General features: G+C 40.8%; 1 protein-coding gene across 1 annotated transcript in view; it reads right to left on the bottom strand.

Annotated features, from left to right (window-relative positions):
* grid1b (glutamate receptor, ionotropic, delta 1b) overlaps positions 1-20,531 on the bottom strand; it is a 430,666-nt gene that overhangs the window by 48,643 nt on the left and 361,492 nt on the right. The window contains 2 exon segments of the mRNA XM_061709214.1: positions 56-251; positions 1,690-1,742. Coding sequence (XP_061565198.1) covers positions 56-251; positions 1,690-1,742 — 249 coding nt within the window.

The raw sequence follows: 20,531 nt of genomic DNA, 5'->3' as shown, positions 1-20,531 counted from the left end.
TACTTCTTATAAAAGGCCTTTTTTCTGTAATCCGTCTAGACTATAAAGGATGTACCTTGCGTATGCCCTCCGACGGGCTGGACACGGAGTAGTCCATGCCGTTGCTCTTGCTCATGGTCCTCCACAGCTCGGCGTAGGTGTTGTCCTGCTCCAGGGGGTTGGTGCCCTTGTTCCTGAAGAAGTCGTACACGGCAGAATCCCTCACCGTGCCGTAGTCCACGTCGATCTGCCTCGCCAAGTCCTGGAAAGACCTGCACCACACACACGGAAGAAGTGTTGTCTTTTCTTTTCTTTTGCTTCAGGGTACATTTTGTGTTGGAACTGTGAACATTGTGGAATATCAAGCAATATCAAGGATAATAAACTATAACACATTATACTCAGCACCACCATAGCAGGACTCATAAATGAATCCATCTGTGAGATGAAGAGAAAGGAATGACGCCCTCAACAATATCAGCACCTCACATTGTGCAGGAATTTGTGTTGCTTGCAGACATTGGTTTAAATACGGCTCTTCTAAGATCCACCTCAGCCTTTCAGGCAGGTCCAGGCCTCTGAAACAACTGGTGCATGAACTTTCTTTTCTCTTTAGCCATCCTCCGGTACAGAGGACTTGGTAAAACCAAAACATGAACCTTCCTATGTATACAGTCAGTGCTGGAGATGAGTGGGGATGGAATCCCCCCCTGAAATAAAAACGGTCAAAATCATCCCCCTGTAAAACTGCCATCCCTCCTTTCCATCCCTTATGTCATTTCATCAATGAATGTGGTTTTACTGCTATTTCAACATTTAGAGTCATCACCAGAAAAATAACTTATTTGACAATTTTCACCTGTTTCAAGTAAATTTTCACTTGAAATAAGTAGAAAAATCTGCCAGTGGGACAAGATTTATCTTCTTATTACAAGCAATAAAATCTTGTTCCACATGCATGATTTTTCTACTTATTTTAAGTGAAAATCTACTTGAAACAGGTGAAAATTGTTGTTTTTTCCAGTGATGAATCTTGTTTTAAGTGTAATGAGATTTTTTTTACTAAAATGAAACATTTTAACTAGAAATAAGACAAATATTCTTGTTAAGATTTTGAGTTTTTGCAGTGATCCATGTTACTTATCCTGTGAAGGACAGAGTCATATTGATAAGTTCAGAAAAGTGTTTTTTATTGTTGTGTTTTGATGTATTTGATGTAAGCCCAGTGGATATTTAAAGCTTACAGAGGGCTGCATTTAACTGCTGCTATGTTATTCCTGCAGTATTTCTGCAGGTGTTTTGGTCAGTGCTATTATTTGTAATATATTATATTATTTGTAATCAGCACAAATTATCTGTCCCCATATGATAAAATCCACCATCCCCCCTGATTTTTTCTTACAACTCGAGTACTGTATACAGTATGTGTGTGTGTGTATATATATATATATATATATATATATATATATATATATACTTACACACAAATATATATATATAAATATACTGTATATATAAATATACATGTATCATCTGCGTAGTTCATCTGAGGATGTAACAAAGTTTATTCAGCGTTTCCAGCCTTCAGTCGACACGAGGAGGTTTCTCTAACCACATGGCTCTTAAACCTCCGTTTCAGCACTCGCTGAATGTCAGGAAAAGCGGCGCGTCATACTCAGCACTTCCGCGTTGTGCACTTCAAGGACTCACCCTTCACGGACTGATGCAGATTCGCTGATGAAAATGTCAGCTCGGATCTGATACTTGGAGGAGAAGAGACAAGAGGATGGAGTTGCGTGTCACCGTGCCGACGGGAAATGAGAGATAGCATTCTTTATACACACAGCAGATAAATGTTGCTGCACCTGAGCTGCTCGTTTCCGTCACAAGTGTAGTCGTGCGTTCAACCCGGAGAGAAAAGCTTTTCCTATTTGTATTTTTAGAGGGAAATGTTTGAGACTGATATCAGAACGAATCAGGGCTGGAAGATCTCTCGGGTGTCACTTTGACAGATTTACCACTTGAACAATTGAGATCAGATCTGTCACACACTTCTGTGATGTAAAAGAACCTTTATTTTTTTATTTACCCTTTTGTGAAACTCAAATAAAAGGAGAAAAACATCAGCTCCATATCCTCCACTCGAATAAATGAACTTTTCCCACCTTCTCCACAACCTCATGAGCTTTAACTTCTCATTAAATCTTTTCTTTTGATTTCATCCACCGCCTGCAGCAGAAAAGATGAGGGAAACGTCATCTCTCTCTCTGTCTCTGCAGGGTGTCCTGGGTCTGCCTGGGGGCCTTCTCCTGGGTGGAGATGCTGAATACACTTCCTTAGGGAGACGTCCAGGAGACGTCCAAAGCAGGGTGCTCGAGGGTTCATGGGAATTTGCCCAACCAGTCCACATGTGCTTTGTGGATCTGGAGAAGGCATTTGACCGTGTCCCTCGTGCCATTCTGTGGGGGGTCAGTGAGTATGGAGTCCAGGTCTATTAAGGGCTGTCCGGTCTCTGTATGATCGGAGCAGGAGTCTGGTTCTTGCCGGCAGTAGATCAGACTTGTTCCCGGTGCATGTTGGACTCCGGCAGGGCTGCCCTTTGTCACCGGTCCTGTTCATAATTTTTATGGACAGGATTTCTAGGCGCAGCCAGGGGCCGGAGGAGATCCGGTTCAGGAACCTCAGGATTTCATCTCTGCTTTTTGCGGATGACGTTGTCCTGTTGGCTTCATCGGACCGGGACCTTCAGCAAGTGCGACGCGGCAGGGATGAGAATCAGCACCTCCAAGACCGAGGCCATGGTTCTCCACCGGGAAAGGGTGGCGTGCCTTCTCTGGGTGGGTGGAGAATCCTGCCTCAGGTGGAGGAGTTCAAGTACCTCGGGATCTTGTTCACGAGTGAGGGAACGATGGAGCGGGAGATTGACAGACGGATCGGTGCAGCGTCTGCAGTTATGCGGTCGATGTACCGGACCGTCGTGGTAAAGAAGGAGCTGAGTCGAAAGGCGAAGCTCTTGATTTACCGGTCAATCTACGCCCCTACCCTCACCTATGGTCACGAACTTTGGGTAGTGACCGAAAGGACGAGATCGCGGATACAAGAGGCCAAGATGAGTTTCCTCTGCAGGGTGGCTGGACGCTCCCTTAGAGATAGGGTGAGGAGTTCGGTCACCCGGGAGGAGCTCGGAGTCGAGCCGCTACTCCTTCACGTTGAGAGGAGTCAGCTGAGGTGGCTTGGGCATCTGTACCGGATCCTCCTGGACGCCTCCCTAGGGAGGTGTTCCAGGCATGTCCCTCCTCCCTAGGGAGGTGTTCCAGGCATGTCCCTCCTCCCTAGGGAGGTGTTCCAGGCATGTCCCTCCTCCCTAGGGAGGTGTTCCAGGCATGTCCCACCGGGAGGAGACTCCGGGGAAGACCCAGGACACGCTGGAGAGACTATGTCTCTCGGCTGGCCTGGGAACGCCTCGGACTCCCTCCGGAAGAGCTGGAGGAAGTGTCTGGGGTGAGGGAAGTCTGGGTATCTCTGTTGAGACTGCTGCACCCATGACCCGGTTCCAGGATAAGCGGAAGAAAATGGATGGATGGACATGCACACATGAGCACAGATGTGCACTAACAAACTTATTTCATCAGGAATTAATATATTTTATGTAGCAAACGGACATTTTTTCTGATTTGACTGCTGTTTTTACCTGAACTCTGCTCATGTGAAACACCTGATGGTTGAGGAGCTGGATGGTCTTAATTTTATTTGCTACATCGATCCAACGCAAAAGAATTAAAAAAAAGTGCTTATTAATCACAAAACACAGTTTAAACAATATGATCAAATCCGCTACGACCCGTTGTGTCAGTGGGGATCACTGCAGACAGACTGCAGCTTCACCGGGGCTGACGGCTCTGATGGTTGATCCAGGGACGGACCTTGTTAAGGAGCATGAAACTCACTCTTATATACGGAAATAACGCTGAAACATAAAGGCTTCCCAAAGTGTGATCCATGGTGAAAGATGAAACCGAGGATGTGCACGCTATATATAGATATATGTATATACACTTTTTTCCCTCCAGTTCTGCAGCGCAGCTTGAAAGCCCCGCCCACTGCAGGCGTCCTGAGCGACCACAGGTGATTTTTGACGCTTTCAGTGTGAATCCACAGTTAGTCACAATAAGAGACATATTACTTGTCTTTATTGAACCCACCAGGAGGAAAAGGAGGTGAACCCTCGGAGCTGAGAGCCGGTTGGAGCTCCTTCAGCACCAGTGACCTCCAGCAGATCTCTCAGTATCTCAGAGCTGAACAACCTTCAGGAGGAATTCTGGATCTTTCTTCTCTCCAGAACTGCTTCAGAAGACACATTAGTTGCATCTGAACCTTTTGGATCATGCTGAGCGTTCTTCCTGAACATTTCAACTGTTGCTTCATTTCTCCAACATTTTACCAGTACTGAATTCAAGTCTTTGGACACTTTAGACGTTGCCTCAGTTCAACACACCGGACTTAAAAGAATGTGTGATTAACAGACTTGAGCAGTCCTCGAGGACAAGCTGATGATGATCCATCAAATTTAGGGCTGGGCGATATGGACCAAAAGTCATATCTCGATATTTTCTAGCTAAATGGCGATACTCGATATATATCGATATTTTTTCTGTGCCATAATTGGGGTTTCCCCCAAAGCATTATAGCATAGCATCTCTGTTAGCTTAATTTTTTTCTGAGGCAAACCCTTAAAAAAACAGTCAGTTTTAATACAAAGCCTCGTGCCAAATGTCACACAGGTTCCTTTATTAACAGAGGTCTGCACAATATCAAAATGTATAAAACAAATGAAATAAAAATAAACTGCCTGCATATATAGAATAAAAATGCTTCTTGAATAAAATAAAACAAATATCCCTTTCCTGCATAACAATTAAATTAAAATACACTGTGCAATTAATACAATGTAGACAGTAACAGGCAGACTTTTCCACTGAGGTTGACAGTTGTGCAAATAACAAAACATTTGTGCAAATCTCAAATAAAACATTCAAGTCAATTTGTCACAAAATAAGCTATATCAAAATCGTAAAAAAAAAAAAAATAATAATAATCGATATAAACAATATTGTCTCGTACCATATCGCGTTTGAAAATATATCGATATATATTAAAATCTCGATGAGAAGTTCAAACTGAACCATCAACATGGTCAGCTAATGGACGTGAGATCAGATCAGATTAAGAAAGATGAGATTAGAGGAATAACTTTTAGCACAAAGGCCTGAGCTGGGTTCAGACTCCGGTGGAGGGAGAGCGGCGCCCTCTGATTTGTGTTAATCTGACAGGTTAGCACAACGGCTGGCTGGGAGATCGATCCATTTCACGCACCAAGTGACGCTTGAGTATCTGAGTGGAGCCAGAGGGGATTATGTAGAGGTGACACTGTGAGCCTCCAAGCGACAAACATGAAGTTCAGTTTATCTGCTCAGTGGGTGAAACACGCTCGTGTCATGTTTCATAACGCAGCCACACATTAATAACCGGACGCCAGAGGGGCGGAGCCTCCGCCACACCAGACAGACACGGAATCGTACCCAGCCACTGGAAAGAACGCACATTCATAATAGTAAAAGTAATTTAAAAAAAACAACAACCGTATTTGCTGCTTGAGGACATTTACTTGTAGTCTTTTTCTCCGCTCACATCTTCACATCACCATGAATTTGCATCTTTTTAAACGTTATCCCAGCACTTCTTAATCTTATCCTCTAAAAACACAAAGGAAGGGAGTCGAGCTCTGGGTGTATCGAGTCGAGAAGGAATTGTGAAATCATTGTAATTAGTCTGTTAACCACAGGCCTGCTGTTACATTACTTCAGCATTTTTACTTGAGGTGATATCTTTACTAAGCCGGGCAGAGCGGCCTGGGAGATTTGCGAGGCCCTGTGCGAAATGGCCGAGGGGGGGGGGTCCTCGCGCGCTCGCTACGCTCACGTGCGCAACGTTTTTGGGGTTTTTCGGGTCGGATCAGGTGTCTATATGCGCAATTTTAACTCTCCAATTAGCAAAATACTGGATACCTTCCCCTGCCTCATTATCATCTCTTGCCTCAACGCGGGGCCCCACGGCTGCTTGAGACCCGGTCAGATCGGTGATTTTTGTAACAAATTTATCAAACGAGCCTTTCAGAGAGGCATTAAACTCTTCCATTTTCTTTAGTTTTTTTCTTTTTTCATCCCCTGATGGAAATTTCCTGAATCTGTCTCGTTCTCTCGACATTGTGTGACAGTTTGTTCCAACTCCACCCGTCTGGATCAGAGCAGCTTGTGTCTGCGCTTGGTCTGACGCAGTTGTATTGAACAACAGACACGCTTATCATTGCACATATATTTATTGATATGCACAGACTAGTACACATTTAGGTCTGTAATGGAACGTGACTGTTGATATTTATAAGGGAAAAAACGAAAAAAAAATTGAAAAAAAAAAAAAATTGAAAAAAAAACAAAAAACGGCCCATAGCGCGAGGCCCCGTGCAGTCGCACGGTTCGCACACCCCTTGCGGCGGCCCTGAAGCCGGGCCCGTTAAACGCATGACTCGGACCGAGACTGAGCCAGGAAGACACGTCAGCACCAGCCGTCTAGTCTCGCCAGTGGAACAGTGGCATCTGATAATAAAGCTGATGCTTTTATCCGTTTGGTGTGTGGCGCTGCAGGCTAGCTACGCTACGCGTGTCACACAGTGGAAACACGTTTCAAGAGCCATGAAGTCGGATTTTTGACCACATTTATCTGCCGCGCGTGACAAATATCTGGAAGGCGTACTGCTTTGGAAGAGAAAATCTCCAGTATGCAACAGACCAGTCCAGTCTAGATTATGTATCCCATAATGCAATGCACAACCACAGTAGTTAGAAGGGCACTAGTAAAAAGTGACAGAAAGTATTTCAGTTATGCTTTTCTTTATGATTTATGCTTTCTCGGTACATTCTGTACCAGTGAAAAAGGCTCTGAATGAGATGCAGACCAGACCCATTTAACGGGAGGGTTTTCTCAGGGCTACCTCAAATAGGGCTGGGCGATATATCAAGATTTTAATATATATCGATATATTTTCAAACGCGATATGGTACGAGACAATATCGTTTATATCGATTAAAAAAAATATACAGTATATATTATTTATTTTTTTTACATTTTTTTATGATTTTGATATAGCTTATTTTGTGACAAATTGACTTGAATGTTTTATTTGAGATTTGCACAAATGTTTTGTTATTTGCACAACTGTCAACCTCAGTGGAAAAGTCTGCCTGTTACTGTCTACATTGTATTAATTGCACAGTGTATTTTAATTTAATTGTTATGCAGGAAAGGGATATTTGTTTTATTTTATTCAAGAAGCATTTTTATTCTATATATGCAGGCAGTTTATTTTTATGTAATTTGTTTTATACATTTTGATATTGTGCAGACCTCTGTTAATAAAGGAACCTGTGTGACATTTGGCACGAGGCTTTGTATTAAAACTGACTGTTTTTTTAAGGGTTTGCCTCAGAAAAAAATGAAGCTAACAGAGATGCTATGCTATAATGCTTTGGGGGAAACCCCAATTATGGCACAGAAAAAATATCGATATATATCGAGTATCGCCATTCAGCTAGAAAATATCCAGATATGACTTTTGGTCCATATCGGCCAGCCCTAACCTCAAGGCTACAGTACCTCGCCCAGACCTTCCAGACGAGCCTCCTCGGTCTCTAGATCCCAACATTGGCTCTTCAAACCCCAACTGTGGCATCTTAAACTGTTGTAAATCCCTCCAGGAACCTCCACACGCCTTCTCTGGGGCCCGATAAATCTCCAGACCATTTAAAGTTTCTCTGGAACTGCTGCCGGTAATAAAAGCACCAAACCAGAAGTCAACAAATTTGCACTTTTGTGGCAACAAACTCTTCCTGCTGGCAATGGAAACTCCCAGAAGTCCCCTCACTTAGATACTTTTACTGCATCTATTTCTAGCAAACTAAAGAGAGGCTGTTTCTTGACAGTTTAATGAGCTGTTGCTTTAAGCTTTTCAGGGTTGCTTTTGTTCACACTGCGTCTGTAAGGGCACGAAGCCACAGAGCTATGAAACTAAATTGGGAGCAGCTCAATTTTTAAACAGTCAAATGTATTTCTACAACACAAGTGATGTTCAGAGGAGAGAAAATACAGTAGTGGCTTATTTCTATGACATGATAATAAAGCCACAACATTTTCAGCATCTTTCTGCAGGGTTTGCTGCCTTCTCTTGGGTCTTTTCCCCTCAATTTCTGTTTCTGCGACTAAAGACAGCAGAGTTGTGGTTAGAATAAGAACAAGCATCATTGTCAGAACGTCTGTCCTTTCTGCTGGTCCTCTGGTCTGATCTGGGAGCAGCCGAAACCTCTGAAAGACACACTCCGTCTTCTACAAACTAATGCAAAACATAAATGTCAAATTTCAAAATAACAACTTTTAAAACTTTGTAAACTAAACTAAAAAATAAGTTATTTACTTTTTTTTTTAATGCAAAGACAATACTATGGCCAAAACAAGGGTTAGTCATTTCCAAGAGACAGCAGGATGCTGCAGTTCTGAGTCAGACAGAAGGAAAACAGTACTTCCTGGTTCCCCTATGCAGCAGCAGAGTACTACCCACATGGTCCTGATTCACACACACAAAGAAAACTGCTGTCACCTACGAAACAAAACAAGGCTCTGGGCTCCAATATATCCAGACATCCAGTGCTACAATATAAGACAAAGTCAAAAGGAAAAATAGGACTTCCAACTTCATTTCATGATGCAGCAGATCACCGTGCTCCTCATATTGATTGGACTTGGGTTCCGCCTTGGGACCAGCGCCCTGAGAACACTGGGAGGCCTGTAACTCTTTAGAAACAGGTTTTTACAGTGGGGTTCAGTGTCCTGCCCAAGGACACGTCAGGACTGAGGATCAGTCCAGCAACCTTCTGGCTGGAGAGAAACCAACTCTACCCACGACTCCAGTGGACTCCGACTAGGGCTGGGCGATATATCGAGGATAGCCGATGTATCTCGGCTTCTACTCTGTGCGATGCACAAAATGTCTCTATCGTGCATATTCGAATATAAATTTTCACGCATTTTGCTTTTAGCCGCGGGCATTAAATTACAGGCTTTTCTCGCTCTCTCGTCTCGTCTCTCCTTCTCTGAGACATAAAACAAGCGCACCCTGTTACACATGTCAGTCACGTGCTGTCGTGTGTGCATTATCATTGGTCCTGCAGGTGTCAGCGCTGCGGTCCGGGACCGCCGCTCACTTCCACCCCGCTTTAACTTTACTTTAACTTTCCCAAACTCGGCCTGTTTGCGCCGTGAGCTCAACCGCGCGGTTGCTACGCGCGGCGGACTCTTTTCAAAGCTAACCGGCTTAGTAAAGACGGGAGGGGTGTTTTCTCCTCGCACGACGCGAACGGCTCTCTCCGAGCCGAGGAGCCGCTCAGCGCGACACGCGCAGCCGAGCCTTTAGGCTGATTTATGGTCCCGCGTTACACCAACGCAGAGCTTACGGCGTAAGTGCGCATCGCCGCGTACCCTACGCTGTAGGTTCTGCGTCGATTTAACGCGGAACCATAATTCAGGCTTTTCTCTTCCAGAACTGAGAAACGTCACCTAGTGTTGCTTAAATGTGGCCACATGAAATCAATCACTATCATTGAAACAAAGTCAAACAAGATTATATGACGTCATATTTCTAACAATAAGTGAAAGTGATGCAAAGTAAAGGAGGAGAGGATGAAACATTGCAGTCCCTACACCTACAATTAGTCTTAATATAAAGGTGCTCTAAAGGCCCTCCTGCTCAGAGCAGCTCATCCTGGTAAAACCAGATAAAACCAGGTAAAACCGGGACCAGAACATGTTCTTAGCAGATGTTCTTCAGACGGGGAGTCAGAGATGCAACGTGCACTTTCTATTTTGAAATTACACTTTTTATGTTTGTGCCGCTCACTGCTTAGTAACTGTTTAATAAATACAGTTTTGGTAAATTTGACTTATTCCCCGTTTTTGCAGGAAAGTTTAAAATGAGCATATATTAATGCAGTATGAACAAGAATGTTTTAATGTGGACATATAGAATCATCATACTGGTGTGATTGTATGAATCAAAGTGTTAATTCAAGGCTAAGGCAAAATATCGAGATATATATCGTGTATCGTGACATGGCCTAAAAATATCGAGATATTAATAAAAGGCCATATCGCCCAGCCCTAACTCCGACACAAATCCAGACCCACAGGCCCTGGGGTATACAAGCGTCCCTTCGCGGACACAACCCGCTGTATTGTGAACATATCTTGTGTATCTTGAGAACTACATCGGATGTATCGTGATACTGGAGGTTTCCACTTGGTGACAAAATACAGACCCAGAGTTGGAAATACAACCATATACAACCTGGTGATGCCACAGACCATAATATTTAACTCTCTGTGATGTCATCTTTGAGTCCTTTTACTCGTGTTGCACCGCACCACGACACAAATGGCGCTTTTCCACTAGTACCTACTCAGCCCGACTCGCCTCGGGACCGCTCGTCACGCATCGTCCCGGCTCCACCCGCTTTGTCCTTGTTTGTTTTTCCACAGCCAGGTGAGAAGTGAGCAGGTTCGGGTGAAGCTGCTGTGACGTACTCGATTGCGCAACCGCTTTGTTCATGTCGGCGCTGATCAGAAATCAGCTGGAGCCGCGAGCGGCTGAGAGTAAAACAGAGCGCCTGTGGATCTGATCGTTCTTTATCGCCCGTCTACATCCCTTTTTTAATTCTCTCGTCAGCCACCAGGTTTATGAACATCTGCACCTCAGAGTTGGATCACCAAACAGACGTTTGCGCTGTATAATAAAATCGTTGACTCCCGCTTCCTGATTCAAACATCTGACGGCCCCGCCCACCGACCAATCAGTGGCGTGGAGGGTGGTGACGTCAGATGTAGTGCCGGATCAGCCCGGTTAGAACCTCGGCAGAATGGTTACAGAAAAAGTATCTGGTTCCACCCGCCTCGGCCCGTAGTGGAAAAGCGCAAGACGGGGGCGTGGCGGGTAGAAGCGAGCTGAGTAGGTACTAGTGGAAAAGCACCAAAAGATGAAACAAATAGGCCCTGAAAGCCGTCTGGAAAAGACCTTACGTCAACCAAAGTTAGCCGTGGCTACCAATCCCTGCCAGAATATCTGGGAGCTGCTGCCGAATGACCGCTGTGATGAGCTGAAGCTTTACTAAAGACTCGTGGCATGACAAGCATGATAAAACTTCACCTGACATGGTCCGAGATGAATGGGATTGACAAAGATTTCTGAAATTGTTAATGCTTTGGTGAAATTATTTTTTTGCTTTTGTCGCATCCAAAGCACAGAAACCATCCCTGGCATCACCAGAGATGGTACATTAGCACATTAAATCAATGCCATCAGTGTAGGAATTAATTGATGACACCATCAGTGTTTTCATGTCTTCTACGATGTTTGACAACTTGCTGGCAGAGGTGTCAAGTAACAAAGTACAAATACTTCGTTACCTTACTTAAGTAGAAATTTTGGTTATCTAAACTTCACTGGAGTAATTATTTTTCAGACGACTTTTTACTTTTACTCCTTACATTTTCACACAATTATCTGTACTTTTTACTCCTTACATTTTAAAAACAGCCTCGTTACTCTATTTAATTTCGGCTTTTAAAAAAAACTATCCAGTTAAATTGCTCCATCCGGATAGAGTGAATTTGGTTGTGGTTGTTTCAGATGTTCTTGTCCAGTTTTGTTCTTACATCCGTTCCCTCAGATTCCTGCAACTAAACTTGGATGTACATTCCAATAAAGGTTAGGATAAATGATAACATGCCTCTGAAGTTTGACTTTTTGCACCATTACAATACTTATAGGCAACTAGTCATCATATCTGCTGCTCTCTGAAACACATGTTAATGCTCAATAGTACACATATATGGTTCTTTAATATATTTGCATTATACTAAGATGCATTCATTTTCAATGGCTTTTGTCCATAATGGCTTTTTTCCCCCTTACATTACTTTTACTTTTATACTTTAAGTAGTTTTGAAACCAGTACTTTTATACTTTTACTTGAGTAAAACATTTGAGTTGATACTTCAACTTCTTCAGGAGTATTTTTAAACTCTAGTATCTATACTTCTACCTGAGTAATGTCAGTACCGCGGGGGGTTGAGTGACAATTGCATTTCAGATACGTTTCCAACCAACGTGCAGAGTAAAAGCCGGGCGACAGCCATGATGTGTTCACATATGCAAATATTTTCTGGTTGTTGTTTGAAGGTTTTAGAACATGAACCCCTTCCTAAGTAGATAAATATGTGATTGAAAACTACATGAGAATGGCATTGAGAATCTGATCCATGTACAAATAGAACGGCAGACTCTCGTATGAACATCGTGTTTACCCGTCTAAAAGATCTAAAGCAGGGGTCGGCAACCCAAAATGTTGAAAGAGCCATATTGGACCAAAAACACAAAAAACAAATATGTCTGGAGCCGCAAAAAATGAAAAGTCTTGTATAACACATGCTGCATGTATCTATATTAGTTATAACTGGGGGAATATTTTTTTTTTTCATTATGCACTTCATTATGCACGAGAAAAAGTCAAAATGTCGAGAAAAAAGTTGAAATGTTGAGAAAAAAGTCGAAATGTTGAGAAAAAAGTCGAAATGTCGAGAGAAAAGTCGAAAGGTTGAGAAAAAGGTCAACATTTTGTGAATAAAGTCGAAATGTTGATGAAAAAGTCGAAATGTCGAGAAAAAAGTGAAAATTTTTAGAAAAAAGTCGATATGTCGAGATTAATGTTGAAGTACAATGTCAAGAAAAAAGTCGAAATGTCGAGAAAAAAGTCGAAATGTCGAGATTAAAAAGGAAAAGAAAAGGGGAGAAAAAAAGAGAAAAAAAGGAAAAAAAAAAGAAGAAAAAAAAGATAAAAGGGGGAAAAAAAGAAAAAAAGAAAAAAAAATAGGAAAAAGAAGAAAAAAAAAGATAAAAGGGGGAAAAAAAGAAAAAAAGGGAAAAAAAGGAAAAAAAGAGAAAAAAAAAAAAAAAAAAAGGTCAAACATTTTTTAAAAAGCTCCAGGAGCCACTAGGGCGGCGCTAAAGAGCCGCATGCGGCTCTGGAGCCGCGGGTTGCCGACCCCTGATCTAAAGGGTTTGGGGAGAGATTTCCACTGCGTAAGAGGAAAAGGTTCCTTTCAGAAGTCAAGAAGCACCTTATACTGTATATGACACCATTTAAATTATCACATGTACACGGGAGGCACAAGGGACAAAACGTGGTGAGAAACGTGCCCTTAAGCAGATTACCATGTGGTCCTGATGTCATGTTGAAACGTTTGGGTACATTTGGAATCTCATGAATTTTAAATTGCCCCCTGGGGACACAGAGTTATTTGAATTGAATTGTATTGAATCCAGCTGAGAAGGCGGCGGGCAGCGCTCTGCTGCTGAATTGCTCGTGGTGGGACCCGAGGTCACGCCGAAGATGGAGCAAAACTGCTCCCAGTGAGACAATTATCTTTTTCAGACGTGATCTTTTTGCAGGCTGTTGTTGGAGTGGTGTTTTGTTCAGGTGGAAATGGTTTTGTGTCCCTGGTACCGGGGTAGGGTTGCCACCCGTCCCTTGAAATACGGAATTGTCCTTTATTTGAGAAAAAAATGTTGCGTCCCGTATTGAACTAATACGGGACGCGATTTGTACCGTATTTTCATTAACTTTTACACCATATTCTAGTTGAATTATTGAAATAAGTTAACTTTTACACCATATTCTAGTTGAATTATTGAAATGAATTAACTTTTACACCATATTCTAGTTGAATTATTGAAATAAATTAACCTTTTACACCATATTCTAGTTGAATTATTGAAATAAATTAACTTTTACACCATATTCTAGTTGAATTATTGAAATAAATTAACTTTTACACCATATTCTAGTTGAATTATTGAAATGAATTAACTTTCACACCATATTCTAGTTGAATTATTGAAATAAATTAACTTTTACACCATATTCTAGTTGAATTATTGAAATGAATTAACTTTCACACCATATTCTAGTTGAATTATTGAAATAAATTAACTTTTACACCATATTCTAGTTGAATTATTGAAATAAGTTAACTTTTACACCATATTCTAGTTGAATTATTGAAATAAGTTAACTTTTACACCATATTCTAGTTGAATTCTTGAAATAAATGAACTTTTACACCATATTCTTCACCATCTTGGCTGATGTGGACATACATAGCATAGGAGGATATTTCAGTTGCTAGTATGGTTGGCTGTCTGTACAGTCATGCAAGTTCAATGCTATTAAAGCACTTTAAACTTTAAATCAAAGCATTTTGTTTTTTCATATAAAATAAACACATTTTTATTCAGTTTAGAAGTTTTGGGTTTTTTTTTTTGGCGTCTGCGCTGCTGAAATCGGGGCGTCCCTTATTTCTATTTCTGAAAGGTGGCAACCCTATACCGGGGGGCGCTAGTGAGGAGCTAAAACTTTCTGCTCTCAGTGTTTAATCGCAGCTCCTCTCCTCACAGAGCTTAAGTCATCGGTAAAAATAGCAGATCATATGTTATACTGAGAACGGAGAGTGAACACAGTGTTCTCTTCCCTTTCAAACGCATTAAACACTTGAACCCAGCAGCGTGGCATCATTTCTTCACGGGGGAAATATTCACACTTGCAACATATTCATCAGGCTGGACGGCCTTACGTATTTATGAAGTCGTTTCCACTTTACACCTTCCACATGTGTGGGGTTTATTGGACCAGGGATGATGTGCTGCACTTTTCTGGCCTCCCACAACAATATTCACACATGAATGTTTGAGAAACTTCAGCTGAATGTTTGAGAAACTTCTGAGCACGACTGAGCTGTGAAAACCATAACCCACAACCCGAGCCGCTTCTGAGCTTCAAATGCAGGAAATACAATATGTTTCTGCAGATTAGCTGCCCACACAGGCTGAGAGGTTCTCTCAATCAAACGAGTCATTTTACACACCTCATCTTAATTTAATAGTAAATAAGTCTTATAAACATAATGAGGTTTGCAACAAATAATCAGCTGCCAGAGCTTTTCTCTTTTGTTATTTTGTTCTGGCACTCACGAGAGTTTTTCCTCTAAAACAGTTACTAACAGTGCTGGAACGTAACGGGGAACCAATATCTTGTTACGGTACTTAAGTCCAATTTTCATTCTGACTTTTTTTCTGAATCCTAAAACATAAAAAAAGTTTAGGGAGGATTTTTTTTCTATTTCTAAAAAACTCTGGAGGAGTTTGTTGCACAAGCATTAAGAATCTGTTTTCACAAAAAATCAATTTTTGTTATTTTAATAATTACACCATTCAATAAGGCTGTGCTAGGAGTCAGGTTTTAATCATAATTTCAATTTTAGCTGCCAACAATCATACAAATTATGTAGTTGTGTTGAATGCCAACACGCAGCACAGACTCCACTTGGCCATTGATGAGTGACTCCTTCAATGTTATGTGTATAACTATGTTTAAAATGTTGTTTCTGGCATAAAATGTTTAAAGAATTATTTTCAGCCGCTCTGCCAACATTTGCTCTGTTGGACTCTATTGACATTTAGTCTGAAATTTAATTTTATCTAAGTTTACTGTGGAAATTTCAACGAATAAATGCAACTTGCTTCAAAAGTGAGTGTGGAATAATTTTAAATAATACCAAAAGACCAAAATAATTGTGATTATGATTGTTTTTCCTAGTGATGCACTGATTGTTCGGTAACCGAAATTGTTCGGCCGAAAATGGCAAAAAAACACTTTCGGTGTTCAGTGGAATAAGTGGGGAAAAAAACCGAACAATTGATAACGGCGTTGTAATATAAGGAAATAGACTGGCCGCTCCCGTAACTGTTGCACCACAAACATAAATCGTTGGCCAACCAAAAAGTAACCACATAAGAATTTTACCTAACATTCACCAGGAGGTGGAACCAAAACAACATAATGCTGGGAAAATGAAAAAATTTCATTTTTTTTATGTTCAATAAATATTTTCTACCTTGTAATTTTGTAAAAGATTTTTTTCTTTGAAAAGCATGCCTAAATCAAATTTATTTGATTTATGCAATGGTTAAAAAATTGGCAGAATAAATGAAAAACTGCTGAAGAACCATGTTCAGTACTGTTCGGTATTCGGCCAAGTGTTTATTATTATTTTCGGTTTCGGCCACAAATTTTCATTTCGGTGCATCACTAGTTTTTCCAAAATTTAGCGGACATGTTAACACAGATTTTCTTAGCGGATGTCCTTATAGCAACATCATATATCCAGATGTATGCAGCTGACAGTGTAATGTATGATAACAAGCTGGTCGAGGACTCTCACATGTTCCTGGTTAATGAAGCTGTGCTGGGGAAGCTGTTTTCCCTAAATCAATCCCTAAAAGTCCCTAAATCAGTACATGTGTTATTTTTTCTTCAATTTTATATTTATCTCCTTCTATAAACACAAGAAATATACAAGAATACAAGAAACCCCAAGTGCAGAGACAAAAGTTTCTCTTCAACGTCTACAGAACTACAATCATATAAGAAGAAAGAAAGAAAGAAAGCTTCCCTTCCCCACAATGGGGAAATTCTTTCTCTGCATTTAACCCATTTTCTAGTTGAACTAGTAGCAGTGGTCTGCCATGCAATGGCACGGCGGTAAGGGTTAGGGGCCTTGCTCAGGGGCCCAAGGTGGTTGACTTTTTGGTTGCAATCCAGGGGCTTGAACCTGGGTCTTCCAGACTCCAGCCCTCCTCTGTAACCACTAGGCTGCCACTCCCAAAATAAATAGATACACTTTTTTGAGGTTTATGAAGTAAATGCAAGCTCATATGGACAACCAGGCCAGCTGACAGTCTTGCCGGGGCCCCGGACAAAATAATCTAAGATGGGCCCCCCTGCGCCCGGATCTCTCCTTCTCCCTCTTCCTCTCCTCTCCCTCTGCTCTTCAGGTTTGTATACAAGCTAATGGACGTTAACATTAGAGCTAGCCAGTTAGGTTAAGTTACAAGGTTGGTAAACGTTGGCTGCGCTGTTTCTTACCTTGCTCTACGCTGAATTTATTAATTCCAGCTTCACCGTCACCACCTTTTTAAAATATTTGTGTAGAGAATCTCTGAGGCCTCTATTTTCTTCTTCTCTTCTTCTCTTTTCTCTTCTTTTCTGAGCACCGGACTTGTGCTGACCGGACATTTTGACCATTCTAATGGTTGAATGAAATGATAACGTCAAATTGTGATCAGCGGCCAAACCATTTTTGTGTTGGGGGTTCTTGACCACAAGGACAATAAGGAAGAAAACGAATAACAAGCTTTTATGTAACTCAAATACTACATATTTTTTCCACAAATAGGCATATTTTGAAACATTTTGAAAAATGATTCCATAATTTAATGAGAATATATATTTTTTTTCTGTTCTGGGCCCCCCCCTACCCTGGGCCCGGGACAACAGACCCGTTTGTCCCCCCCTATCGGCGGGCTTGGTAGATGTTACATTGTATCTTCTTTTAAAAAAGTTCAGAAGCAGGAGGTGAAAAACTACACGTTAATGCTTTCATGGAGATGAAGCAGCAGTCGGGTGGTGCCAATCAAGTGCACTTGATTAATTGATCATTACTTAATGTGAGCACTCTAATTTGGACTCCATCACTAAAGTGAGTGAGATTATTGCCACGTGGTAAACAGTCAAGACCATTGCTAATCCTATCAGGAGAGGACGTCCCAGAAAGGTCACCCCGAGGTCAGACCGTAGAACGCTGAGAGAAACCGTGAAAACTCAACACACCGTTCTTGTGGAGAACATGAATGTTCAGTCTGACTTTGACCACCGAGAAAACGATGAGGAAAGAAGCTCCAGCTGAAGAAGACTGAGCTGATGAAGAGTGAGCTGTGTATTTATGTCATCTCCACTAACATTTCTGCTCCATTGGCTCCACCAGGTCTGGTCATGGTGTTAATGTGAGGGTGAGAGTTGGCAGCCATTAGTGGACCGCCCACACCATGTATGATTTAAAAGTGATTGGAATAGAGGTTAATAAATGATAAACTGTGCTTGACAGTGGAGATTAGGTGTTTGGTTTCCCTAAACACGATCCTGGACATTAGCGACTGTAATTAATTGCTTTCCACTTTAGAAGTAATCGCTTCGCTAAGGCCATTGCTGATGTCGTTCCTTCTTGGTGTTGCATTAATGAACTCCTGAACCAATCTGCACATCTGCTGAAGACCGCTGGCACGATCCTTGTAAATCTGGTGGCAGCAGTAACAGGATACTTCAGATTCATCCTATACTCCTCCTTTTTTGTTCATGTTTAGCAGATGTGGAAAGTGAAAACATTTTCAGTCACAGAGCCAATGAGTGCGTTTACGTGGGAAGTTTAATTCCTCTTTAATTCAGAATTAAAATTAAATCCGATTTAAAATGAGTAAAAATTACCATGTAAACACCTAATTCCGAATGAAAATGGCCATTCCGAATTAAACTTAATTCCGAAGTAAGTGGCTGGTTTATTCCGATTTTAAATCCGAATAGAATAATTCCGCGATCGTGTATCCACTCATTCCTCTTTAAATTAATTCCGGTCTTTCTTTCTGCTCGTTCCCTCGCCCGTCTGTCTCCATGACGCTTCTATTCCGCGCTGGGCTTGTTTTTTAAACAAAGTTTCAAGATGCAGCACGCAGTAAACGCTGGTCAAGAGCAGAGACCATTTATTTAATAAATAGCTTGGAGGACCTGGAAATAATTAAAAGAACAGATGGAAACAGGAAACATTAAAATTGTGAGCTTTTCAAAGTTGTAGCGGCTAAGTTTGTTTTTCTTCCAGTAGTTTAACTTCTGGTCCGTCCCCCTATCCAATCAGAACCTTCCCAACCCCCAGACCTTAAGAGGAATTGGATAAAGCTGATCAAACGTGTTTTCCATGTAAACCTCAATTCGGAATTACTATTTCCATGTAAACCGGAAGGAAAATAGTTTAATTCTGAATTATTTAATTATTTAAAAAACATCATGTAACCGTGGCCAATGAATCATTTGTAATTTAAGGGACTTTCGAGCATGACTATGAAATGACCCAGAAGATCTTTCTAATTCATCCTCGATAGTGGAAATCTGGATTTGTGAAAACGTAACAAGTCTGACAAGAAGTCCGGGGGGGAAAAGAGTCGAGAAATGCAGGAGGAAATACTTGTTCCTGCTAAAATTCAGGTGTTGGAGTTCACAACTGTGTGTGTGGTGTGTGTGTGTGTGTGTGTGTGTGTGTGTGTGTGTGTGTGTGTGTGTGTGTGTGTGCGTTAGGGATGGGCGGTATGGACAAAAAAATGTATCACGATAATATCTGGCATTTATCCCAATAACGATAAAAAAAATACCAATACAAAAAGTGTCATCAACGGGAATCTTTCTTTCTTTCTTTCTTTCTTTCTTTTCTTTCTTTCTTTCTTTCTTTTCTTTCTTTCTTTCTTTCTTTCTTTCTTTCTTTCTTTCTTTCTTTCTTTCTTTCTTTCTTTCTTTCTTTCTTTCTTTCTTTCTTTCTTTCTTTCAGGCTCATTCTTTCTTTCTTTCTTTCTTTCTTTCTTTCTTTCTTTCTTTCTTTCTTTCTTCTTTCTTTCAGGCTCATTTCTTTCTTTCTTTCTTTCTTTCTTTCAGGCTCATTTCTTTCTTTCTTTCTTTCTTTCTTTCTTTCTTTCTTTCTTTCCTTTCTTTCTTTCTTTCTTTCTTTCTTTCTTTCTTTCTTTACTTTCTTTCTTTCTTTCTTTCTTTCAGGCTCATTTCTTTCTTTCTTTCTTTCTTTCTTTCTTTCTTTCTTTCTTTCTTTCTTTCAGGCTCATTTCTTTCTTTCTTTCTTTCTTTCTTTCTTTCAGGCTCATTTCTTTCTTTCTTTCTTTCTTTCTTTCAGGCTCATTTCTTTCTTTCTTTCTTTCTTTCTTTCTTTCTTTCTTTCTTTCTTTCTTTCTTTCAGGCTCATTTCTTTCTTCTTTCTTTCTTTCTTTCTTTCAGGCTCATTTCTTTCTTTCTTTCTTTCTTTTCAGGCTCATTTTCTTTCTTTCTTTCTTTCTTTCTTTCAGGCTCATTTCTTTCTTTCTTTCTTTCTTTCTTTCTTTCAGGCTCATTTCTTTTCTTTCTTTCTTTCTTTCCTTTCTTTCTTTCTTTCTTTCTTTCTTTCTTTCTTTCTTTCTTTCTTCTTTCTTCTTTCTTTCTTTCTTTCTTTCTTTCTTTCTTTCTTTCTTTCTTTCTTTCTTTCTTTCAGGCTAATTTCTTCTTTCTTCTTTCTTTCTTTCTTTCTTTCTTTCTTTCTTTCTTTCTTTCTTTCTTTCTTTCTTTCTTTCTTTCAGGCTCATTTCTTTCTTTCTTTCTTTCTTTCTTTTCTTTCTTTCTTTCTTTCTTTCTTTCTTCTTTCTTTCAGGCTCATTTCTTTCATTCTTTCTTTCTTTCTTTCTTTCTTTCTTTCTT

The sequence above is a fragment of the Cololabis saira genome, chromosome 19 (genome assembly GCF_033807715.1).
Source record: "Cololabis saira isolate AMF1-May2022 chromosome 19, fColSai1.1, whole genome shotgun sequence".
Taxonomy (NCBI): domain Eukaryota; kingdom Metazoa; phylum Chordata; class Actinopteri; order Beloniformes; family Belonidae; genus Cololabis; species Cololabis saira.
The sequence above is the reverse complement of the archived record's forward strand: the minus strand, read 5'-3'. Positions and strand labels throughout refer to the sequence as shown.